The sequence below is a fragment of the Neopsephotus bourkii genome, unplaced genomic scaffold, assembly GCF_033783945.1.
Source record: "Neopsephotus bourkii isolate Nb327-2 ecotype Australia unplaced genomic scaffold, CSIRO-AGI_Nbou_v1 NB_923, whole genome shotgun sequence".
In the NCBI taxonomy this organism is placed as follows: domain Eukaryota; kingdom Metazoa; phylum Chordata; class Aves; order Psittaciformes; family Psittacidae; genus Neopsephotus; species Neopsephotus bourkii.
In genome coordinates, this window is record NW_026901417.1 from 3,507,157 (window position 1) to 3,534,253 (window position 27,097).

Here is a 27,097-nt window from a genome sequence, read left to right on the forward strand (position 1 = left end):
CAAGTCCAGAGGAGGCCACGAGGATGATCAGGGGACTGGAGCACCTCCTGTATGAAGATCGGCTGAGAAAGTTGGGGCTGTTCAGCCTGGAGAAGTGAAGGCTGCGTGGAGACCTCATAGCAGCCTTCCAGTATCTGAAGGGAGCCTGTAAGGATGCTTGGGAGAGAGTAGTCATTAGGGACTGTAGTGACAGGACAAGGGGTAATGGGTTAAAACTATAAGAGGAAGTTTAGACTGGATATGAGGAGGAAGTTCTTTACTGTAAGGGTGGTGAGGCACTGGAATGGGTTGCCCAGGGAAGTTGTGAATGCTCCGTCCCTGGCAGTGTTGAAGTCCAGGTTTGACAGAGCCTTGGGTGCCATGGTTTAGTGTGAGGTGTCCCTGCCCATGGCAGGGGGGTTGGAACTGGATGATCTCAAGGTCCTTTCCAACCCTAACTATTCTATGATTCTAACTTCAATCGAATTTTGCTTTTCCTACCAGGTATTTATAATAAATATTATTCTGCAACAAAGCCTCACAAAAACAGGAAGTCTCATTCTGCCTTTTAGGAATGCACATGCCAGAACTGTGCTCTCTATTTTTTATTTCTAAGTCATCTGCTCATAAATGAGGATTTGAATTCCTTTTCACCGATAACTGTGTAACCTTCTGAGTATAAAATGTATGAAATCTTTGGGGAAAAGACATCCACTGTGAAGCTTGTCCTGTTAGGACAATGTGAGATGAACCTCAACTACATAAATCCAGCATTACAAATAGCTACCAGACAATACTGATGTTTGCAAAACTACTACAAGTACTTGGGCTACTGACTCAAGACTGCTGCAAGATCTTCAGTACATTTTACAAATCATAAGTCAAGGTATGCTAAGAATTATGTGAAAAGTCTTTGTCATTAAACTTAAGTAATCAGATGCTCTTCAATACTGCAACAATATTTATGTGTATGGGTCCCTGGAAAAGCCCTTTTCAGTCTGTCTCTGCCCACAGCAGCTGACTTTTCTTTCCTCCATTAAAAGATCAGTCTAGGGAGAACAGATCTACCTTTTTACCTCAAGTTACTTGGCTTTGGCAGAGCAGCGCCATTCCCCAGGGCTGGCATGGCTCCCCACAACTATTAGAATCATTATTTCATTAAAGCAACTGTTGCGATGATCCCTAATAAGTGGGTGGCTCTCTCATCTAACCAACTAGCAAGTCATTTACTACAAATATAGATATCCAACATAACATTTGTGTAAGAATATTCATGTTAACAGCATTACATTTTAGGAAACACCAGTCAATGGGAATTCCTAACTCATGGCACTATGTCTGTATTCATTAACCTGTTATGAAGACGGAATTTTATTTAAGAAATTCATTTATCCCCTACTTCACTTTTACTATTGTAACTCTTAGGAATGGTATTAAGATAAACTAATTTCAAAATGGCTTCACTTGACGTTGCCAAATGAAGAAGCGAATGCTTGCATTCACTTGAGTGAATTTATGTTACAGTACACATTAGGATGCAAATATTAAAGAAATACAGGTAAGCATCAAAAGCCAGTGTAAAATGGCTATCCACTTCTTTCTGTCGTTATGAAATGCATAGATGCTCATACAAATCTTAGGAGCTATAAAAAAGATCCATAAAGTTTACTCGTACAGCAATCCCTTCAAATACCTGTTATAGTTATACCATAAAACCTGCTCATACCTGCTCTGTGGTAGAGGTGATCAGCATTTTCTTCCATGACAGAAGGAAAATTTCAAAATCAGTTAAGAGTAAGAGCATTCTGTCTCACACTGATACTCATTAATATAAAGAGAAATGCTAGAGGAACGTCCAAATGCAAATTTGAGTGAACACATTTCACTCTATCCTGATTTTTTACCTGCACTTCAAACTGTGGAGCTGCTATTCTGAAAAAGCAGAAGTACCATGCTTGTGACAGAGTTGTAGGCAACAACCCATACCCTGAAGAGCAATTTCTGTATGGATACAAGATACACTGTGCTGCTTTTCAGAAGAGTCTATCCCTAATATATATGCACACCTACAAAACTACAATGTCTTTACAACAATTGCCAGTTATTCTGTTAATCCCTTAACACACTGTCTTGCTTTGTGCTCTGGAATAACCAAATTCCAAGGTAAAATACACATGCAACATGAGGTGTTCAAAACAGGAGCAAAGCGTGCCTGTGATCAGCCCCAGCTCTTCCAGCACCAGCATCCTTCTTAAACTGTTTACCAGCAGCACCTTTTGGGTTGTTTTCTGGAGGGGAGTGGTTGTTTCATTGGGGTTTTTTAAGCCAGATCACTGAAGCCTCTGCTAGAATAACTATGCATATGTTTTCTCTAGAGACCTTGGAAATAACTACTAACTTCTACAAACAGCATCTCTTTCCTATTTAGAAAAGCAGCTCAATTTACCAGCCCATCCTCCTTTCCCGGCAGCAGGGAACTGTGCTATCAGGGCTCCTGAACATATTCAGCTGTGACCTACAGTCGAATGCCCTTAGTACATCTGCATTCTGCACACAGAACAGGGAATGAAGCATTGACCTTGCACTGCACAGAGTAAATTCTAAATATAGCAGGATTTCTAAGTATTCCAATGTTCTTTCACCAGTTAACTGTTAACTCATGACAACAGGCAAGTATTTTCCCTGAGGCCCACGTTTTTCCTTTGTTGCCCTCTTATTCCAGGTTAGAAGAAAATCGATAAATAGCCAAGATGACATGCAGCTTATTTCTACAGGTAGCTGGTTAAGTTACTTTAAGGGAAAGGTAAAATGCACTCAGGACAAGTGATGCAGTTAACAGTTTGAATTCTGCAAGTCAGATCTTATTCCTCAACTATCTGGGCTTTTGTTGCGTTAAGGCTAGACTATATATATATATATATATATATATATACATATATATATATATACACATACATATGTGTATATATATATATATAAAAAAATATGGTGTTGAGGTATTTTAATTACAGTTAATATCACATTTGGGATGCTGCCTCTGTGAAGCAAAATGGTAGCACAAAAGATCTGCAAAATAGATTCTGTACTCTGCCCTGAACATCCTAATGGGGGAGCAGAGAGGAGTGAGGAGTTGAAGCATCCTCCCTAGTATACAGAGATGTCCAGAAGCATATGTTGAATCAAATGTATTAATGCAGGATTTACAACACACCATAGTGCTACCATGTAATAACAGCTGTTGATAAAAGGAGATAGATAAAAACAGCACTCCCCCTCCCTTTATTAGGTTTGTAAGAATCTCAGTCTCTGCTTTGAGCAAATTCTGTTTTTTCCTCCTCTGTTGGTAAGGTTTAGAAACAGTGAAGTATATTTGCTCTTTTCGCTTGTAGCTGTTGAAGAAAATGCCTTGAATGCTGTGAATTGCCAGCTGAAGCACTCGAGTATTAACACACTGGACAGCTTCATAGGTAGCTGTTCTTGCCAATGTAACTATAAAGAGAATCCTAAGAAAAAAAAAACAACCCAAACAACACTGCCTTCTCATTTTGCAGCAGTTATTTCCCCCTTGCCAAGAGCTTGTCTTTAAGACCCACCTCTGGCACATTTTTCCCCTCATGGGTACCCAAGAAATAACTCTATGATGGAGCACTTTCCTGCTGGATACTCAGCATGTGTCCTTAGCATCTGCCAGAGCCTCTCCCCATGGCTGCTCTCAGAGTCATGGCCAGGACTTTTCCATGCTCCTACAGACCTGTTTCCTTGCATTTGTTCTGTTCACTTGGTATCCAAACTTAAATTCTTCCATTAAATCTCAGCAACAGTAAAAAGCTATTTTGGATGAAGATTTCAGCAGCAATAGATAATTTCCTGACTCCTTCATGAGGGTACTTGGCTAGTGCCTTTCTTCTACTTGTCAAATGCTTGAGCACACCAATATTTAGTGCAGTCGCAGGATGGGACACCTGAGCTGTGATTCCTTCCCTAGTTCAAGTATTTACAGCAGCATGGCATGACAAAAGACTCAGAGGTTAGCTGTCCAAGTACTCCTACTTCTTCCATGAGTTATGCAGCCTGAGACAGAGCCATAGGCCCTGTGCTACATGAAGTACAAATGTCTTATACTGCCCTAAATACCTGCCCCTCGCTCCCAAGTGTGGCATCTAAACTGTACAGACCTGGGCCTAAAACTCTCCTTACCTGTTCTTAAGATTGTCCACACTTGAACAAGGGTGCTGAAAGGCAACAAAAATTACACAGTCTTAGAACATTAAAATCCTGCAAAAAGAAATCCCTCAGTAAATGTTGTGCTGCACATCCAGTACTGACCTCTCAAAATTCCCGTTTCCTGTGATTCAGGATTACAACTGAAGTTTTTCTATTATTTTAGCCCATATTTAAGACATTGGAACACTTCACGTACCAGATCAGAGGGCAGATGGCAGGTTAAAATGAGGATTTGTGAAGAGCTATAGATCAAAATGTACAACAAGGAAACTAATAAAGAGAACATTATTATTGTAATAAGAATTCTAATACACAAAGCTCAATTATTTTTCCACATAATGAAAAGCTTTCAGCAGGAAGCTTGCATGCAATTTGAAGCTAAGGATAGAGGCATTTTTACTAGAGTAATACTAAGTGTGAGTTGCTCTTCCAAATTATTTAATTTCATTTTTTTATGAAGCACAAAAAAACACACGCATCCACGTAGTGCACTACTACTTCCACAATATTTACCTTTATACCACATCACTGGCATATTGTTTTGCCTCCTATCTATCAACAACTAGGATTTGGAGACTATATCACAAAACAGACTATTATTACGTAATTCATCAGAATTATGTCTTACACACATGTGCAGAATTAAAACTTCTGGAGCAAAATCCACAGCAAGAACAGGAACATTACTTCCAGCTGATTCCAGCGGAACAGCCTTTGTTAAGTAGCTGGCAATGACGACGATGATGCCAAATATGGGATGAAAAAAATTTAACCTTGCCTGCAGGCACCATAGCTAAATAATAATAATAATAATAATACACTGGTTATATTTCTACTTGTTTCCAATGCTGCTAAGAATACTTCCATTCTTTGTAGCAAACATAAATCTATGATTCCTCTCGTAGAACTGAGCAACTTAAATGCTCATGTGAAAGAAAGCAACATTTCTGTCATATACTTAACAGATAAATGGGTTTATTTGTTTAATGGAAACTATGACATTCCCTTTCAATACAACCCAACATCTGAGTTTAAGCCTTAAACATAATACATACATTTGTGTATAAATGCTGATCTCCCCAAATAAAATACTATTGAAGGAATATAACTGGTCATTACTTGACTAACAAAACAGCAAAATGCTCGAACAAAATAGCTCTGAACAATACTGAATGACAGTAAAAGTATTTTCATGTTCAACACTGACATACCCGCCTCAAGAGCAATTCCTGCTCTGTCGCACCCCGTAGGTAATCTCTCTCCAGCTTCAAGCAGCAATAAGATGCACTAGGTGGATCTTCTGAAAAGACTACACAAAACCCATTTTTGTCTTCCAGAAGACTTCTGCATCTTCCTCAGGTGTACTTAAGTTGAAATTTGTTATAGATGTATTCCAACATGAAGCAATAATATTGATGGTATGCGTGTCAAGGACACCTCATGCCAAACTCTAACTTCTAAACTACTACAGGCATGATTTTCATCGTTTTAATCTCAAAACTGTGGGAGGAGTTACCTCAGCCCTCACAGGCACATTCATCTGTAATTCCCTATGCAGAATTTCAGCTGGCTGAACATTCACAGTAAAAATCACAAGCTGCCACTATCTTTTTTCAGGGAAGACAAGCGAGAGAAGTGCAGAGCTCCAGATCACATGCAGTGTTGGCTCAACAGAGGCACCTGATGGCTACAAAACCAGTACATTTAAATATATGGCACCTGAAACTCAGGGTTGTTCCCTTTGTAAATCTACAATGTAGAACAAGCAGCAACTAATCAGTTACAGGGAATAAAGGAAGTAAAACTGCTTTTAGTTTCGAAACAACAGATTAAAAACATCATTTCCAAAATGGTCTGAACAAAAGAGTCAAAATACAAGATTCTTCTTCCAGAAAAGCCTCTTGAGAGTAATTCTTAATCACCACACTGCTGAGTTTGTCCATTTTAACAATTAGCATCTATGAAAGCTGGAGAACTTTAAAGTTTTCCAGCACTTCTCTTATTCCCTACAAAACCACAAAGTAAAAATGACATCATCTTGGAAAGCAATGCCATGCAGTCATGCAGATACACAACTTGATCATTTTCCCTTTGAAGTCGTTTCAAACACAATGCATTAGACTCCTGCTAGACAGCTGCTGTGACTTTGAAAAAGTCTTTCCAAAGGCATATACTTGAAGCAGATTTTTGCAGAGCTTAGAAATACAACTGCCCCATCCCTACTGATCCCACATGATAAATGTCTGACCTCTACATGGCAGGCAGTCCCTTTCTGTCTGCGACAAGAACAAATATCCACACCTAGGCCTATGCTACTGTGGTAACTTCACTGACCCAGTTCACTACAGCTCCACTGTTTTGTCCAAATTCCTGATAGTTAACTGAACATTATCTTTGCCTGCAATTCATCTCGCAGCTCTTGCTAGGAGGTTTCCAGACGTCAGCTTAACTCTCTTTCAGTTTACAGCTGTTTTAGATTTTTATTTTGTTGTCTTTTATAAAATCTCCACCTCTTGTTCTAATTCCCTTCAGCCTTTTTTGAATTGTAGGGACATCTCCAATATTTCCATGAGAGAAAAACTCATTCAGAACCTTGTTCAAGGAACCTGCATCGTGTCAGAGTGAAAAGCAGAACAGCCACAGTAAAATACTTTATTTTCTGTGTAAAGAAGCTAGAGCTTATGAAGAACAAGTACTTAAATTAGGAGCAAGTGCTACCTTACAAAGCAAGGCCAATATTTCTGCTATTGGGAATAGGTATAGCTATCTCCGTTTAGGTAGACATACAACTGCAGTGTTCAAAACCAAATCCATTACCAGCACTGAACACAGTTAGACTGAAATTCAGATCTTCCTCTGTCTTCCTTTGCACACCTGCAATTCTGTAGACGATTCTTTCAAGCATGACATTGCTCAAATGTGGCTAATTTTGTTAACCCAGTCTTCTAAATATTCCGTATCCTATCAAAGAGCTGCATTTCACGTTCTGCATAGAAGAAAACAGTTTGGGAAACCACTTCCTCCATAGGTTCAGTTCTTCCTCCTCCTTATGCAAGCTTTGAAATAAAATAACTCCCAGGGTTTTATCTAGTTAGAAATGTAACATGGTGTGTTGGGTTTGTTTTGTTTACCATACCCTTTAACAAAATGTCCTTTTACTTCTGGTCCCCAGAAGCTCCGAAGATTCTTAAGCAGTTCAATCATTTTATTTTCCAGGAGTATTACTGTTGCCTATGAAGATTCCAGGGGGCTTTGACAAAAGATGGAGGGAAAGAAGAGTAACTGCGATCTAGAACAACATCATATACACAATATTATTAGCATTATCAGTGTTAACATAAGATATTCAGAGTGAAAGAGCATATTTTCATTCAATCTAAACATGAACCTTTAAACAAACACACCTGGATTGAAGGAAAAAGCAAAATACATATTTATCCTGCGGCACTGGAAGTCAAACTGTACGCAAAAAAAAACAACTTCCAAGGATGGTTGACACCACATTAAATTGCACTGAGTAAAGCACAAAAGCTAAGTGAATGTGACACTGAAGAAGATCCATCTTACCCTTGTCAGACATACTTTTTGATACAATTAATCCACAGCTACAAATTTCCCTTTACATCTGCTAGCCTAGCACTCTCAGTGCTTTATTTAGGTGACTTGGTCATTTAAGATTCTTTTATTAGAATAAGTGAAATAAAGTTGTCAGCTCTTCAGGGGATGTCAAGGTGGCACTTATCAGCTGCTGATTCAGATTTATAGGAAGGTCAAATTGTTGAGCAAGGGTTTCTGTAGGCCGAAGCTTCTATATTTTCCCTCCTCCTAGAAGGATTAGAGCAAAGCCGTAAGTACACTGCCCAGAAGGACGAGTGTGAACAGCAGACTCAAGCAGTAAATTGCAACAGACTCCCAGCTGAAAAGTAGACTCCAGCAAACGAGCTCTCACATAAGAACTTAGAGCAATATCATGTTTTCTGGTGATATACACAGTTGTCTGGGAAGGTTTAGGCCTATTTCATCCTCTTGACAGATAAAGCCTTCTGGAAAAGCAAACTGAGCCACTGGCACCTTGGACAGCCTGCTGTACAAGAGTTAATCTGAACCAGTATTGGACAACATCACTGCCTGTTAAGAAGAGCATTTATTACTGAATTCTGGTTTGTTTCAGAAAGCCTAGAGACTGTTCAGCACCCTGCTACCGTAATGATGATAGTGGTTACAAATCCACAGTTAGCTCCACATATTTAATAGACTGTATCTGGGAATGCAATTTTGTCTCCCCGAACAAAAAAGCCCCCAAACCCCAAACAATTTTTCCTACGTTAATTACACCAACTGCACTGCAGAGATCGTGCCAATGGTGGGCTTTTTTTATACAAACTAAGCTCCTTTCACCCACTTCAATCTAACAGCCAAACAGAAACAAAAACTGTTGCAGTGCAGAATTTGCCATTACATTCCCTGTTACACATCTCCCAGCTCAGCATGAGCTATACAATAAGACCGCAGCTTTTGATAAACTGAACGTATTAATTAATTTTGGCTGCCAGCTCACCTTACTTGCACATACTGACTTGATATTAAATAGAGTGTCAGGTGTTCCCCTCTGAAAAGACATGGACATGCTTATTAATTAGGTTTGCCTGCCAACTCACTTTAATGAGTTGTTGGATTACTGAATAAACCAGTGTTTGGCTTTTCAGTAAGGTTACTTTGCACTGAGCCTAACACTTTATTGCTAGACTATTATCTAGTATTTCCTCTTGCCAACACACGCTATTAATGCTCACTCAGTTCATGCTGAAATGTATTTGAATCCTTAGATTACCAACCTATCAGAGCCTCCTACTGTAATTTCACTTCCAAACACTTTCTTCTCTAGTTTCCCAGTCTTTATAGCACTTCCAATGCACTACAGACTTTAAAGCTATTATTTTTTCCTTTTATTAGTCTTTTATGATGTTGGAAACTGAATGGGAGAGTAAAGAGCACTGACGTTCCGGCAGAAACAAAGCTCCCACTACGAACTTTGATTTGAAAAGAACTCTTAGGAGTATGTCTCTGTTGACTACTAGAAAACCTACTTGGCTTACTTGGCTTTACACACTGAACTCAGTATAACTAATTAAGGTTCTATAAATTGCTATTCCAGAGTTCTCTTAGTGCTCAAAAGCAAAATTATCCTGAGTGCTTTTCAATAAGGCCTTAAGTAGGAAACATTTGACTTTAAACTGCTGGCAAAATAAAGATGTTTTAAATAGAAGAGTATGTGCTCATATTATACGTTATCATTTCCAACGTTTTCCTATAAAAAATGACTAGGATATTAAAGTTTTTTGACAGCTAATTTTTTTTAAATAATTACATCTCAATTTCTTAAATGACTCGAAGCATCAAAATCCATTATTTTTAACAATACTGTAAAACTCTATCAGTTAAAAAGACTGTGTCATAAACACTGAACGTTAAATTAACAATATCATTGCTAGAAAGTATTTCAAATTATTGTGATACGCTCAAAACTCAAAATTTATATTGTTTTGCTGAAGAAGAAAATAGAAATTTCACTGACTTGAATAAAGGGTTAAATCAAGAGACAGAACTTAATAAAAAAATACTTGTGTGGCTGAAAACGTGAACACAAGTAGCCAAATTTTCCCATCATTTAAAGTATGGAACTTCACCCTGTAACTTTTACACAGAATCCTATCATGGGGAAAAGTGGCAGAAGTTTTCATAACTCATTTCTTGCAAAAATATTTTTCTTGAAAGCCTTTCCAGCAAACAACTACTTCTATTCATTTCTTTAAAGATTCAGAAATGAAAACTGATATTATTTTAAATGGTATGAAAATTACTGTGCAATTTGTTTTGTTTTTTTTAAAGCCAGAAGCCAAGTCTGACAAATGCTGGTCTTAAGATAGTATCACCTGGAAGTTGGTACATACAATTACAGAAGACCAGTTACTCATTTCATACCCCTCACTCAATTGCATCAATTCTATTTAATATCTCAAATATACTTATTCACAGTCATGCTGAAGTGTTTAACAGTCAACATCAAATCTGCTGCCAAGATTTAATACTCAATGTAGACATAATCGACCAGTTGTACCATCACCACCAATTTGTAGAGCAACCTAAGAAGATAAAGAAGATCCAGTTCCACCAGAAGGCCCAAGTTCAAGTAGGAGAAACAGTGCCAAGCAGATAAAGGAGATATGGGTCTGCCCAAAGGCCCAGGTTCACATGGGACAAACAGCGTTTTCCTCACAGCAGGGAGCTCAGACACTAGGATCTGTGTGTGCCTTCCTCCGGCTCTGCTTTCTGGGCCCACTCCTGTACCCAGAAGGCTTGAGGGCACCTCCTCGGGAAGTCCTGACCCTCCTTCTGGAGAAAACTGAGCCACTTTTCAGAAAGTTCCTGTACACACAGGAATCTATTTTGGAGATTTCTGCATTTTTTTTACTATGGTAAAAGTAGTAGAAGGACTTACTTAAAAATACCTAACAAACCAGGTGAAATAAGTCCTAACTAATGATTAAATAATGCTATACTGCCCTACTGGGAACCACATTTCTGGAGAGGGATTTTTATGGTATAGGAGACAGGAACCTCAGCAAACAGCTTAAACCTGCTCTCCCAGCAGACAAGAGGAACCAGTCAGCAGTCACGATGCCTGTTTAACTACACATATGCTAGTGATTTTACTCACATTGCAACACCAGCAAGAAGCAGTCAGCCACCACGAGCCCCTTGGTAATCCAACAAGGTTACTGTGGCATTCACAGACAGTCCCAGGCATGTAAGACTACCAGTCTTTAACAACAAAATGGACTTTTTTGAAACACTTGAAGATGAGCATAGGTTTAAGTCTATTCCCCTCCTCCTGCCTCCCAAATTCAAATGCAGCTGGCAAAAATTTCTTCTTCAAAGGTATCATGGCAACCGCACAAAACTGAATCTGTAAGAATCCCAGGAAGACTGAAGAAGACCCCCAGATAAAATTCAGGACTTTAAAGCAACAGTGCAAGTTAAGTGGTTCAAAAGAAGAGTAAGAGAGGAAGAAGGTCTCCTAGATCGTGGTGAGATAGTGACCTGATCAAACAAGAAATCTCACTGTTTCCAAACCGGGTACCAGATTCAGGCATTCATTTTAAATACCTCATTTAAAATCCAGGTTTCTGTCCTTACATGAACATGACTGGACAGAAAAGATTACAGGCTTGCAAAAGCGCTGCCTGATTCTGCAGAAGGTGCCAGCAGTCACCATTACCCCAGGAACAGCAGCTCCAACTGACTCATAGGAGCACAGCTGGCACCAGCCCTGAAGGGACATTTCATGTCCACAGACCAAGGTGAGGTGTCCCTTGTAGCAGCTGCTAAGCATGGGAACATTTAGAATCACAGACTCACAGAATAGTTAGGGTTGGAAAGGACCTTTAGAACATCCAGTTCCAATCCCCCTGCCATGGGCAGGGACACCTCACACTAAACCATGGCACCCAAGGCTCTGTCAAACCTAGACTTCAACACTGTCAGGGACGGAGCATTCACAACCTCCCTGGGCAACCCATTCCAGTGCTTAACACCCTTACAGGAAAGAATTTCCTCCTTATATCCAGTCTAAACTTCCCCTGTTTAAGTTTTAACCCGTTACCCCTTGTCCTGTCACTACAGTCCCTAATGAAGAGTCCACCCCAGCATCCTTGTAGGCCCCCTTCAGATACTGGAAGGCTGCTATGAGGTCTCCACGCAGCCTTCTCTTCTCAAGGCTGAACAGCCCCAACTTTCTCAGCCGATCTTCATACAGGAGGTGCTCCAGTCCCCTGATCATCCTCGTGGCCTCCTCTGGACTTGTTCCAACAGTTCCATGTCTGTTTTATGTTGAGGACACCAGAACTGCACACAATACTCCGGGTGAGGTCTCACATGAGGGCAGAGTAGAGGGGCAGGATCACCTCCTTCGACCTGCTGGTCACACTCCTTTTGATGCAGCCCAGGATACAGTTGGCTATCTGGGCTGCAAGCACACCCTGAAGCCAGCTCATGTTCATTTTCTCATCGACCAGCACCCCCAAGTCCTTCTCCACAGAGCTGCTCTGAATCTCTTCTCTGCCCAGCCTGTAGCTGTGCCTGGGATTGCTCCGACCCAGGTGTAGGACCTTGCACTTGGCATGGTTAAACTTCATGAGGTTGGCATCAGCCCACCTCACAAGCGTGTCGAGGTCCCTCTGGATGGCATTCCTTCCCTCCAGCGTATCAACCGAACCACACAGCTTGGTGTCATCGGCAAACTTGCTGAGGGCGCACTCAATCCCACTGTCCATGTCAGCGACAAAGATGTTGAACAAGACCGGTCCCAACCCCGATCCCTGAGGGACACCACTCGTTACAGGTCTCCAGCTGGACTTTGAGCCATTGACCCCAACTCTTTGGGTGCGGCCATCCAGCCAGTTCTTTATCCACCGAGCGGTCCATCCATCAAACAAGTCCAGGTAGATGACATCAGCTGCTCTTCCCCTGTCCATCAGTTCTGTAGCCCCATCATAGAACGCCACCAAATTGGTCAGGCAGGATTTCCCCTTAGTGAAGCCATGCTGGCTGTCACCAAGCACCTTGTTGTTTTTCATGTGTCTTAGCATGCCTTCCAGGAGAATCTGCTCCAAGATTTTGCCAGGCACAGAGGTGAGACTGACTGGTCTGTAATTCCCTGGGTCATCCATTTTCCCCTTCTTGAAAATGGGGGTTATATTTCCCTTTTTCCAGTCACCGGGAACTTCACCTGACTGCCATGATTTTTCAAATATGATGGAGAGTGGCTTAGAAACTTCGTTTTCCAGCCCCTTCAGGACCCACGGATGGATTTCATCAGGTCCCATGGAGTTTGTACTTTCAGGTTCTTAAGATGGTCTTGAACCAGCGGGCCTAAGGTCTTCATTCTCATAGTCCCTGCATCTGCCTCCCAAGACTTGGGTGGTGTGGTCAGAGCCTTTGCCAGTAAAGACTGAGGCAAAGAAGTCATTGAGAACCTCAGCCTTCTCCAAATCCAGGGTAGCCAGCTCTTCTGATAGCTTCTGGAGGGGCCTACGCTGTCCCTAGCCTGTCTTTTATTTGCAATGTACCTATAGAATCCCTTCCCGTTATCCTTAACATCCCTAGCTAAGTTTAATTCTAACTGGGCCTTAGTTTTCCTAACCTGGTCCCTAGCTTCCTGAACAACATCCCTGTATTCTTCCCAGTCTGCCTGTCCTTGCTTCTACTTTCTGTAAGCCTCTTTTTCCCCCTCTCAAAGTTTCCTCAGCAGCTCCTTGTCCATCCAAGGAGGTCTCCTGGCCCTCCTGCTGCACTTCCTTCTTGTTGGGACGCAACACTTCTGAGCTTGTAGCAGGTGATCCTTGAATATCAACCAAGAGTCTTGGGCCCCTCTGCCCTCTAGGGCTATATCCCATGGAACCTTACTAAGCAGGTTCCTGAAGAGGCCAAAGTCTGCTCTTTTGAAGTCCAGCACAGTGAGCTTGCTGCACTCTCTTCTCACTGTCCTGAGGATCTCGAACTTGACCATCTCGTGATCACTGCATCCAAGGCTGCCCTGGAGCATCACATTACCAACGAGCCCTTCCCTGTTGGTGAGCAGGAGGTCAAGCATGGCACCTCTCCTTGTTGGTTCCTCTATTACTTGCAGGAGGAAGTTGTCTTCCACATAATCGAGGAACTTCCTGGATTGCTTGTGCCGGGCCGTACCGTCATTCCAACAGATGTCAGGCTGGTTGAAGTCCCCCACAAGGACAAGGGCCTGTGAGCGTGAGGCTTTTTCTATCTGCCTGTAGAGTGCTTCATCCTCAGAGTCCTCTTGATCAGGTTGTCTATAACAGATCCCCACAATAATGTCTCCCATCGCTGTTTTCCATTTAACCCTGACCCACAAACTCTGTGTTAACTGATTACCTGTCCCCAGACAGAGTTCCGTACTCTCCAGCCTATCCCTAACATAAAGGACAACTCCCCCTCCCAGCCTGCTGGGCCTGTCTTTTCTAAAGAGCCTGTAAGCTTCCATTCCAACACTCCAGTCATAGGAGCCATCCCACCAAACATTTATAGGAGAGAAGGACAGGAGAGACAAAGAGTTTTACATCCGGGAAATGGTATTGATTGTCACTGTGCAGCAAGAACCAATCTATTTTTCTCCATGATTTTGAGCTGCCAGCTGCAGCAAAGCTCTTGTCAGCATCAATATCTTTGGAAAAGTGGGGCAGCAGAAAGCACTGCCAGCATCTCATGGCAGAACATGCCACACTGATATACTTGTTAAACAAGATTAACATCAGGAATTAAAAATAACATCTAGGTTGGGGGAAAAGAAAACCTACAGCACTGATTTCACCTTAAGAGTCTCTTTGTATGTTGGTAATGCTGAAACAGTTCTCGGCATAAGTTATTTTAAATCATTTCACACTCTCCAGATCTTTTACCATGCACACACTTCAGGGCTGAAGGCAAAAAAAGAAATCTCTGTTTTTCCCAAGGTGCTTATTTAACATTCAATACACATTAATACAGACTTATTCTCAGTTTGTATACAATATTTTGGAGCAGCTATGCACATGTGTGTTAACAAACTGGGTGTGTTCTTTGTCCTCTACTAATAGGTCACTTTAAAACAGCCAGTAAGACAATCTGAGATTGATGACTTCTGGCACCTGTTATTTCATATTTAAGCAAATGACTTCAGCTACACTACAGCATTAAACAAAAACAATCAGGAACAACTCACTGAGGAAAAAAGAACCAAGACTCTTGTTCAGCTAAACCTGTTTTAATTTCTCTGGCAATACAACATACTGCTCATATCAGTCTTCTAATCCAGTGTGCACAACAGGTTTGGATGACAGTTCACTTCTGGAGTTTCAGGTTATGGCTTTTACTTTGTGGATTGAAGCAGTTTAGCTTTCATGTCTATAAGCAGGTGAAGGTGTAATACAATCAGAGACTTCCTTGGGAACAAAACCAACAACATATTTATACCTTTTTCCTTAGCTATCTTGTAAATCTTTTAAATTTATCTGTACAGGCCTTCAGCACCCGTAGCTTTGAAGCATCACTGACAGACAAGGCCAGCACCACAGATGAGCAAATTTAGCATCCCAGGGCCAGCTACAGCCCTCCTGTCACAGCCTCACATAGCACAGTATTGCTCCTGTCTGATGTGCCCATAACACTGGTTATCACCAGTAATTCCCTTTTATGGTTCCCCTCAGCATATTATGTCTTAAGTCAGAAAAACAAGTGTCTGAATACCAAGCTAAGCACCCTGCTCTGCGGCTGGTTTCACAGCTTCTCACTGCACTGAACCAAGAGAGAGGTCAGCTCTGTCAGGCTGCCCTTACACCCTCCCTATGTGCCTGCACAAACCCACTGGCTTGAGAAAACAATAGAACAAAGGAAAAGCCTGAGTACTTCCCCATCATCACAAGAGGGGTACACAGTCAGCAGGCAAGCATGCCTCAACACTTCAATGGTTTTCAAATTGCTTTTGAAGGGAACAGGGGTGGCTTCACCGTTTTGTGAGGTTTTGCTTTAAGCAAAAACTAGGCAGTTTTCAGAGTGAGAATACTAGGCTGGGACGTGGCCAGTCTCTTCACTGCTGTTTTAGCCTTCTCATCAATTATCGCTCTCTAACAGGAGTGTTCTTTATGTACTCCAAGGTTCCCAGGGGCTGGAAGTCAACTGCAAGACTACAACTCAAGGAAAGGCACAGGGTTTGGCTGCAGCAGGGCTACTGACTGGATGACCTCTGCTATCAGTGCCAAACCACACAACAGCCACAGCCCTACTGGCAGGCCAGAATTACAATGTTGGGCAACAATACTTTACTACCTTTAATCTTTTTTAAATGATGGCAAAAATAAATGGGGGGGGGGGGGGGCCCAACCAACCACCAGTAAGGAATTATCATTCCTTTATAATTCAGTCCCTGTACATGACTAAAGTGCCGGAAGCACAGGGAAACTCAGGACTCTCCAATTTGTCACCCAAACTTCCAAACTAAAGTAAATGACTTGAAACTACTCTAAAAAAATGGGGAAAGAAGTACTATATTTGTTATATTGTTTAAGCAAAGAATTAACCGAGGGGCCTAGAACAATGCTTATGCTAAGTGCCAAGATTATCAATACAAACTTGCACTGTACTGTTAGAGCATGGCCATACTCATGGTCTTCCTGCATTAATGCTGACATGATCCTGAACAAACGGCACTCAGCCTGCAGCATCAGAGCAACTGTGCCCTCATTTAGGAAGTCAAAGTGAAATTCTGCTGCAGTCAATAGATCCTTACTGACTGCAGTAAGGAGATTCTCCTCTCTCTTTTGTACCTGCTTCAAGGGCAAGCTCTCCTTTTCAAGCACACCTGCCAAGAAGTGGGCTATTCCCTATTTCTCCTCATCTCCAATGCTAATCAGAGAAGAGAATCATGACAGCTTTTGAAGTACTCTAGAAATCTGGTGGATTTTCCTTTCTGCTACTCTTTTTTTTTTTTTTTCCAGTCTTTTTGTACCTTGGAGGCCTATACCTAAGCTGCCCTCATACTGAAAAAGACAGTTCCACCGTGGGAAGTGGTGGGGAGGAGAAACTGACACAAAATGCAAAAGGAATAATCAAAGATGCAGCACAGCCCAAGGAAGCTCAGGTTTTCAAGTCTCTTAACAGAACTGACTCAGCTCACAATCCACACAGGAAAAGAGTAGCTGCAGTCCCTGAAGAATTTCATTGGAAAGCAGGGAGGAAACAAGGGTTTAGTAAATGCTATTGTTACAGAAATAGCAGCTACATACACCCAGCTATTTCTATTATACAACAGAAATACTCTGCATTTAATATAATCTGTGGTTGCATTGCCAAGTTCTGGACTGGCAGTAAGGATGGGACATTAAAAGTGCATTGTTTAACCAGCTCCAAGGCAAGGATAAGGAATGAGAATCCTAATGAGCATTCAGAAAGGACTTATTTTTCTTTAAAAGTTAAAAAGAAAACTACTACAGCATGCTGCAAGCTACGGCAGACTGTGTCACCTATCATCAGTACATAACAGGTTCTTTATGTCAGAGACAGTCCTTTTTTCAGGATGTGTGTGGAGGCCACCTTTGTCCTTCTACCTCTGGGAATGCGCAACTGCAAGTGTATTTTCTAGAACACCTAGATAGATACAGGTAAAATATTACTGGAAATAGGGTAGAAGACAAGTCAGAAACTATGAATGCATCACATTAAAGGAAATCAGTATTAAGGAAACACAGTTATGTTTGTCCTGGAAGCACATTCAGTTGCCTGCCAAAAATACATCTTTGGCTTTATTTTCCACTTCCCTCACCTTTATAAATAACAGGCACGTCAAACACCATCAACCTTTGACTTCTTGGAAAACAGATGGAAACAGTAAATTTGACCAGTCTAGATTTGAAGGATAAGTAGTGATTGCAAAAGGGGACAGGATCATTACTGTATCTCACATGCTTCTTGTCCCGAGTCTGTTCAAAAGAAAAATAACCACTCAGTTATGCTAATTCCTCTTGCAAGGCTACTGAGCTTAGATTTACACATTGAAAACCACTGCCCATTTCATCCAAAACCCTTTTTCAACAAATAACATGTAATCCACTTCCATGAAAAACAAACATTACTGTTATTGTGAAGAATGGCACTGTCATCACCTGGCCAACCACAGATGATCCTTACAAAGACTTTAGCACCAAGGCTTCCGACTTCCCATGGCTCAGCAGGAAGCAGCGTTGCTGCTGGCAGTGACACTTGGCAGAATGTCTGGGGACACCTAACAAAGATGCAGGTAATGGTTTTATTTTTTGATCTGCAGGTGGCATTGGAAAGGGAACATTTCTCGCACCCCTATAACTGTCAGCTGAGACAAGTGGTTAAGAGCTGTGCTCTTCCATTTCCTCTAGCAGGGGCAATCACAAAAGGATAAAACCACTGCATGTCAAGTGGTTGCTTTCAGAGGACAGCAACGTCAAGCAAAAACCCCTCCAGTCTCTCTGATAGACTGCAAAGACAAAGCTTAATTTCATCAAGGGCAAACTGGGTACATCGATTGGATTATTCATTTGGTTTAATGGACTTTGCTTTCCTCCTGCAGCTTTCTCAAAACAAGAACAAAATGAAGATAAATCAGCTCTCACTCCAGGCTGACACACTATATATATTTATGGATTTCTAAGCCCTGTAACACAATAGAAGCAAGGTATTCATTATACAGCATTTGTTCTCTGCAGTGCTGTTGCTCGCACAGGCTCCACAGAGAACAGGCATGATGGCAGAGGAAAGGCTGCCAGGGAGCTCGGCTCCATGCCTCTCCCCTCCCTTCAGGTCTTGCTTTACCATTACTGATAAAACACATAGCTTTTCCTTTCCCAGTACCGAAGCCACTTTAAGAGGCACACATGAAAGTGCCCAGGACAGAACACACTTTTGATCCCCCAAGCAAAGGGCTAATTGCCTTCTTCTGAGGGAGCACCACTAACGTAATCAATTTCAGCAGCTGATGTAACTGCCAGAGTTCACGAAAGCTAAAAATCACTTCCCCCATCATCATGTGCACAGTTGCTATTATGTTAAAGATCTGGCTTCATCTTTCTGCACACAATAAATGAGCTAGTTATGCCAACAAACTCAAACCACTATTTCTAACAGGATTACACATTTATCAACCGCACCACATAATGGCAACACTTCCCGTCACTTATTATTCTGCAAAAATGGAATGACACATTGTATTGCATCATTGTACTTAGATTAAGGGGTGATACAATTATGGCAATACATCACACAATACATTATGACGAATGTTAACCTATGATAACTTCTTTAGAAAGAGGAAAAGAATTACTTGAAGTTGCTGGGCCAGACTTTCTTTTGACTTACAACACATTGTAGTTGTAATTGAGCTGATTACAATGAACAAACATTAGACCTGTGCAAAACAGGTGCAAAATCTCACACCCATTCATTATTCTGTCCATTGAAATCTGGGGTGTAACAACAGGATGTGTGTCTGTAGTTAGTGAATATTGCCTGCAAGGATTAAATGTACTCCTTAAAGCAAAGGGGAATTCAGTTTGCGTAACAACAGTCTCCTTTCTAGAAGTGTTGCATTTGCTAAAGTAAGATAACTGTTGAAAGAAAAATGCCATCCTGGGTAATCACATCAATAAATCAGCACTGGCCTCAGAAAGTCTCTGATGCTAACTAATAAAACAGGCAGGAGACATTCACTTGCTTTCTTCCTTTCCTAACCTACCTCTAAAGCAACATCAGCTACAGAGAGAGAAGTTCTTTGCAAACCATTTAGCATTCTCAGAGGAGCAGGTGATCTAGCTTGTATTTATTTTAAAAGCTTTGAGAGGAAAATACAGCATTCAATTTTTCTACAAGTTTTCTCCAGTTTTCTACAAGTAAATGAGCAAAGCCAAAGTAAATCAGCAAGTGGCAAGACACACCAAACCCCAGAAACAAAACAAGCAATGAAATCGTACTTATCACTTTGAAAAATCAAAGCCATTCATTTGAGATGCTTATGTTTGGGTAACCTTTGGAAGAATGTTTGCTGTTCCATTACACAAACAATGGAAATATTAGATAAGGAAAATAACTGCAGTTGCCAAGAATGCTCCATGCACTCCTCTCAAGCCATTAAACATGTAGATGTTATTTTATGGATATATAACATACTGCCTACAGCAGGGATGTCAAATGTCCAGAGCCATTTCCCCTAACCCCTGAGCCTGCCTGGCTCCCAGGAGCACGGTGCGGAAGAGCCTGACCCACCACGTGTACAGGGCCCTGGACTGCTATACACGCCGAGATACAGAAACGAAAGAGCCAACTTCAACCTCATTAAGGCCAAGTATTACAACTTGAACAGGCATGTTATATGGGTCTTTGAGACAGTACTGCAGGCCAAAGCAAACCTCCTTGCCTCACATGAGTTATTAACACCCAACCACCTTGCCTAAATTTTTTCCATCTGTTCACAATCTTGAAAGACCTACTACAGTAATGGTGTTTAACGTGAACTTGGGTCAGACCCAGCATTTCCCCACAGAACAGAGCTGCAAAGGGCCAGATAAGTAATAACTGCTTCAGCACTTTTCTCCGTAGTGGGAGAGCTGGGGCAGGAGTGGCTCTTCACAGGAGGAGAGGCCCCAGCTCACTCAGTGTGTCCCTTCCACTCGTCCCAGGGAGACAGGCACCATTCTGGCTTTCCCAGGCACATCCCCAAAAGTAAAGACAGCACAAATCCATCAGTGGGACCTGTCAGGGATTCAGCAACTGCAGCAGTAATGTCAAAATGAAAGAGCATCCAGAACCCGCCTCCCCTGCTGGCTACCCAGCCTCACAGCGCAGCCATGCGTGGACCTGCTGGCCACAGCTCCCAGGAGCAGGCACTGGCACACAGGGGCTGAGCAAGCCAGGGGAGGCAACCAGTGTCCGCAGACTGCAGGAACATGTCAGGTTCTCACAAGTTCTCACCTGTTCAACCACACTTCACACTGCATGAATAGCGAGGTGAGATCTGAGTTTAAACTTCGGTGGTGGCTTTTTCCCACGCAAGGTAGGACAAAGCAACTCTTAGAGGCCTTTGCTGGGACAACACTGAAGGCTTTTTCTCAAGGGGAAGGCTGTTTTCATTGTTTAAAACAACCCTTCCATGTGGACAGAACACGTATAAATAAGGACTAGACATACACTTAGAGCTTGGCTTTTGGCCTGGGTGTGTTGGCAAACTGGCCTGAGTTATGTTTTGACACCACACATGAAGTTGAGGAACCAGACAGCATGGTGACCTGGAGAGGGGACGACTGGGTCTTCTTACACAGCACTTTTAAGATGAAGTTTGAAGCTTTCCAAAGTACTTCAGCTCAGACTCACTAAAAGATTTGTGGACAGCTACATAACATTTGGAGGTTTATGCGTGACTAAGTGTATTCTTTTCAAAACAGCCAAAATGATGACATTACCAATGTCTTTACTTTCATAAACTATTTCTGACAGTGTGGTCCTATAGAGTTCAATCTCTGGCAATCCAGTATTTTATATTTCTACTTTAAACTTATTTGTCTAATTCAAGTTTCTTTCATTCTTTTCTCAATTAGTTTCTAAATTGTTTACATATGTGTAGCTAATTTAACATAGAGAAACATTATTATACGTGGTGCACCTAACTGAAATTCAACCTGTACTAACATGATCAGCTTCAAAACAGAATATTAAGTTATTAAAGTTGTATTTTTATAGAAGCAAGCTTAAGCAACCAAAACTAGTGAGTACTAAAAGCAAGTGCTTAATTTCATTGTATTCAGTCCTTCTACCTCAGAGTCGCATCTGTAAAAGGCAAGATTATAATCATGAAAAATAAATGCTCTTTGCTGAATTTATACTCAGTCCATATGTATATGCAAAAAACATGCATTTCAATAGATAGTAACTTAATCTTTGTATCTATCTAAACTAAGGGCAGTTATGATGATTCAGTCAACTTCTACACTAGAGATACCATCATTCAACTGCTATTTGGCAACCCCTGGTTGCCATGAGACCTTTTCACAGTATCCTAAAAGAACAGCTAAAAAACGCAAAAATCAAATTTGCGTTTTTCACATAAAACTGGATTCCTCCAGCTCATGTAATAATATTACATCTGAAAGCTCCTCACACGCTACCAGACGGTTCCCAGAAATGGGGAGAATCAGCCTGTCAGGCATCTACTAAACACCTGCAGAAAAACTTCCCTGGTAGAGCTGTAACATTATCCCATTATCACCAACGTGTAAGGTCTTTCAGAGCTGCCATCTGAGGCCTGATTGCATATATATCATCACTGGAAGACTGTTCTCTACAGAAAAATGAGACAAGCAGCACTATGCACAGCTTCACTTCTTGCACACACTGGAAATTCCTGCATCCAAGTATTTGAAGTGAGAAGTCACAGAAGTTAATTCCCTGAAGTATTTTTATGAGGAGTAAGCATTTCTGTAATATTAAGGCAATGTAGATGAAAAGCTTACTGTAAATTGGTGCATACTACATGAAATTGTGGGTGAAATATGGGTAAGCATCAGAAAGACTGGATTACAGTCTCATCTGGCATTCATCCAACTAACTCATTACATTTTACCAGCTGTCCTTCATAAGGTATCACTAATCACAGAACCACAGGATTGTTAGGGTTGGAAGGGGTCTCATCCAGTTCATTCCCCTGCCAAGGCAGGGCCACCTAGAGAAGGTTACACAGGAATGTGTCCAGGAGAGTCTGCAATGTCCCCAGAGAGGGAGACTCCACAATGCCCCTGGGCAGCCTATCCCAGTGTTCTGCCATCCTCAATGTAAAGAAGTTCTTTCTCATGTTGAGGCGAAACTTCTCATGTTTCAGTTTATGGCCATTGCTCCTCGTTCTGTCACTGGGCACCACTGAAAAGTCTGGCATCGTCCTGCTGGCACTCACCTTTGAGATACGGATGTGTCTCTGGATGAGTCTGCTCTCCTCTAATCTAACCCAGCCCAGTTCCTGCAATCTCTCCTCATAGGATAGATGCTCCAAACCCCTGATAACCCTTGTGGCCTCTGCTGGACCCTCTCCAGTACCTCCTTGTCTGTCTTGTGCTGAGGAGCCCAGCACTGAACACATCTCCAGACATGGTCTCACAGGGCTTGAGTGGACCTCAGACTGCACGGAACATTACACAGCTGCCACTACAGCTCTGCCCAAGGCCGGATTCAGTGCTGAAACTGTGCACAATGACAGATCCTGCTTGTTTTCTGTATTACTAGAATATGAAAGTGAAACTAATTGGAATTAAAACAGTTTTCAAGCAAATTCAAGTAGAGACACATTTGTATTTTTGGTATTTTTGCATATAAAGTATTTCCATAGCTTGTTGTTTGGTTGTTGGGTTTGTTGGGTTTTTTTTATGAGCTCTTAAATGGTAGCTATTCATTATAACATAATCACTTTAATGAAGGAAATCCCTCAGGCACAACTGAGAGCTGGGATCCACGCTGCATCTACAGCTACAAAAGCAATCAAAGAAAATTTAAGAAGAGACTGAAGCCTTGTACCCCATAACAACATTATTAGTTCATTCAGCATGCAGGTATTATTCTACTCAACATTCTGCAAACTTCTAAAGCTCCACCCTAAATTAACACAGAAAGCACCAGTAAGTGTATCTTCACCACAGGGTAAACCACACTCAACTTACGCATAGAACATCTTACCTGGAGAAGTTCAAGACCTTTGAAAGAGCTTAAAAAAGGCACCTTTAATACAGGTGATTGGTTCTACCAGTCCATAGGTGGTACATCAAATATTAACACGGGAATTGAATTGCTCAGTAAACTCTGAGCTAATTGCTACTTCTTACTTTCTAAATATCAAGTAAGCCAGTAAATTCAGATTAGACCGCATTTTACCAAATTATAATGCGCCTGCTTCCAGGATACACTTTTTTCCTGCTCCAATAACTACTTAAGCCATACTGCTCAAAACAATAAAGACTTGACGGAAATACACTCTGAAAGAGCTTAAAGGCCTGGGAAGAATCAAATTCTACAGTCAAGTAATTTTTGCCATTCCATTCATATTGACCCTGGACCCTTGCTCAGCAAGAGTTTATTTGGTTTATTGAAAGAAGTAGTGTCCCACAGTAATGCTTATTCTGATATTCCTCATAAAATTGCAGCACTCCAGACAATAAAAAAAGTGGCAGTTAACTGTGCTTCACCAAAACTGTACTGGTTGGAAAAGTGATTTTCAAGCATAGCATCAAAATATGGGATTTCATAAAGATATTCCACGGGGAATCCATGGTTTGTTGCAAATACCAGAAGATACAACTCTGTGGGAGCCTACATCAATAATTTATTTGTAAGTCATGTATACTTGATGCTAAAATTCCATTTCCACAGAAGAAACTGCTATGTTTCTTTCCTCTAAGAACACTTGTATTCTCAAGGATTCCCTTTTCACTATATTTTAACTTTCTATGCTGTGCTTGGATACAAGAAAAACAAGAGCTAGGCACTTATATCTAAGCATATGTTTATATTGACATAAGCCTTTAGTTTTCCCTATGGACTTCTTATGGATATACTTTCTCTCAAATGAAAATTTCCAAGTTTGAAATGACATTTTAGACAGATTCACCCCTAAAATGATTTTTCCAAGCAAAACAAACAAGATGAAAATGCAATATGACTGGGAATTCCCTTATGTGCTCTAATTCCGAATTAAAACCCAGCAGAGTCTCCAGGATTGAAAGGCTATGCTGATTGCCATTTGAAGCTGGAAATGTTTTTTCCACAATGCACAAGTGATGAAGTGCAGGTAAGGCTTAAAGGAAAGTTACCTTATCTGAAGTATCAGATATAGATTACTGCTGGAGTCAGCATGCCACACTAGTTGGATCCATACACTCTGTTCCGATATGAGGAATTAAGTTTCCCTGATGTCACAAATTGAACAGATAACGCAATCAACATCTCCTTTGAAGTTCACATTGACCAGGTAACCGCTAGAGCGAGTTGGCAGAACTTTACTGGAGTCACTGAAGTGATCTCGCCTCACCCAGATGGAGACTTCAGCTTTGACATTCTATATAGCGCTGCAGGATATTTAAGATGCTGAACCCCTGGAGGGATATTTATAAATCAGTGTTTATTCTGTTATGGAAATACAGAGACCCTGCACTTCTGTCTGGAAGTCCCCAGATGCGTCAGAGATAGGTCAGAATCGCTGCATATTCCCTATTGCTGCATATTCTCTGAAGTGTTGAATCTCTCATGCGCAACAGCTATTAGGCTACTCTACACTGACAGGCATCTGGAAATCCCAGACAAGAGGCATGGTCTCAGCTTCCTACCTCTGCACTCAGACTGGGAGCAATCTCCAGGCAGGAAAAGAGGTCTGCCTGAAGGATCAGAGGTTTGAGCAAGACCAGAAAAGGAGAGAGATCTGTCATAAAATGTTTGACACTAGTTACTCAGAACCAGTTAACTTGTTAATTAGAACACAAGACTGCATGTGAATGCTGAAGCGCTGTCGAAGCTGGCTGTTCACCCGAATACAAAATTAGTTTAATAATCCTCTGTTGAAAAGATGCTGTTCAGAGCTTTACAGTGTATAATGGTTAAACAATACTGAGACTGTATATCATCAGCTGTAGGACCACGAAGAATTGACTTGAAGGCTAGGTAGTTATAGCTGCTTCTTTGGGACTTTTTTTTATTTATAATATCATACTATGTGACGCTACAATTGACATGTTTAGAATTGCCCCACTAATTCAAGCTCTTTCAAGCATTTAAGCAGTGCAGGTAACTAAATGATTAGTTTTTTAAAGGAGAGAATGCAATAAAACCAAGGTGTCTATGTTCTTAAAAACAAAAGTAACTTCAAATTAACATCCTGGCTACTTTAAAAGCACAGCTAAGTATTACAGACTCAAAAACTTTATCATTTCTAAAAATGCTCATTTTCCTTGGAGATGAAAACACAGTGATTAAAATAGTATTCTTAACATTAAATAGAATTTTACTCTCACTAAAAATGAAAGAATTGGTGAAAAAGAAAATTGCATGAGGAGAGGGAAATGTCCCACCATTGTCAATGTTTTATGGGGAGATACTTGGCATGAGTGTTGAAAATTAGATTAATGACTGATAATCAGGTAGAGAACTCCAAAACAGAAGGATACTTAAAAGTTACAATTGGTATTATTAAACGTAAGAAAGTCAGGAGCTTAATTATGCATACAGAAGTCCAGCTAATACAAAGATCAATACCATCGTATATTGATGACTTAAGCAAAATTAAGTGAAATGTGGTAATACTGTAAGCCAAGATTAAAAACCACAATATATATATATATATTACATATTGAACTACAGCATAACATAACGTGTACCTCAAAAGGTCATTTCATATTCTCAAGGTGTTCAAATACCTCAAGATTCTTCTGATGCAACTAGTCTGCACTTCCTTACCCTCAAGAGCATATATGTTAATGCCTCTTTATAATGCCATAAAGCAGGTGCTGATTTTTTTGTCTGCCTTTTATGGAAAAATTAATGCATTTATCTGTTTGAATAAACTGCACTTCTTTTATTCTCATGTTAGCTTTACCTCTAGCTAGATCGCTTTTCTCTTTTTTCTCGAGAGACCCTTTTGTTTTATTATTGTTGGCAAAAATGGCAGCACCATGACAATTATGTTCAGGTTTGAAACAAAACCTCTTTCTTTCACTCTCTGGGGAGCACTTATGCAAAGTCCCCTGTTCCAGCTGAAGTGAAATACACTTACCTTCTGTCGGTGATGTCTTCAGATGTCTGCAGAGCCCCTCTGTTTCCCCATATGTCTCTTTAATTTTTACTACTGCTTCTGTCCCTCGAAGTTCCATGAGGGAGCGCAGTTCTTGCAGTGTGCACCCAAACTCTCCTGCATGGTTGGCCTCATTTCTTTGGTTCTTGGAATAAAAATCGCTATTTGTCATGTCACCCATTGTTGCTGATTATATTGCTCCACTCGTTACAGTTGATAGAATCTTAAAACTGTTTAAAAATTGAAGGAAAGGAATCTTGAATTCCAATCGAAGAAATTAAAAAGAATCCAGTGTGTGTCCGGCAAGGACGTGAAGGATGCCTCTGGCGTGCAAGGTGTCCCTGACTGGCTAGTGGTCTGCAGGACGGCTGCTTTCAAGGCTGCAGACCAGCTCCACTCCATTCACCATTGCCCATTATGCTGCACCCAAGCTGTAGAATCTACATGGTCATTTCTTCCTCTGGACCTTTGGGAACAAGCAGAAAGGACTCATTACAAGAGTGA

General features: G+C 41.1%; 1 protein-coding gene across 13 annotated transcripts in view; it reads right to left on the bottom strand.

Moving 5' to 3' along the window:
- The window catches only part of ATP2B2 (ATPase plasma membrane Ca2+ transporting 2), a 308,443-nt gene that overhangs the window by 155,448 nt on the left and 125,898 nt on the right, over positions 1-27,097 (bottom strand). For all 13 annotated transcript variants that reach the window (XM_061357888.1, XM_061357902.1, XM_061357894.1 and 10 more), the window contains one exon: positions 26,576-27,059. In XM_061357888.1, coding sequence (XP_061213872.1) covers positions 26,576-26,774 — 199 coding nt within the window. In that variant the 5' untranslated portion in view covers positions 26,775-27,059. The remainder of the gene's footprint in view (positions 1-26,575; positions 27,060-27,097) is intronic.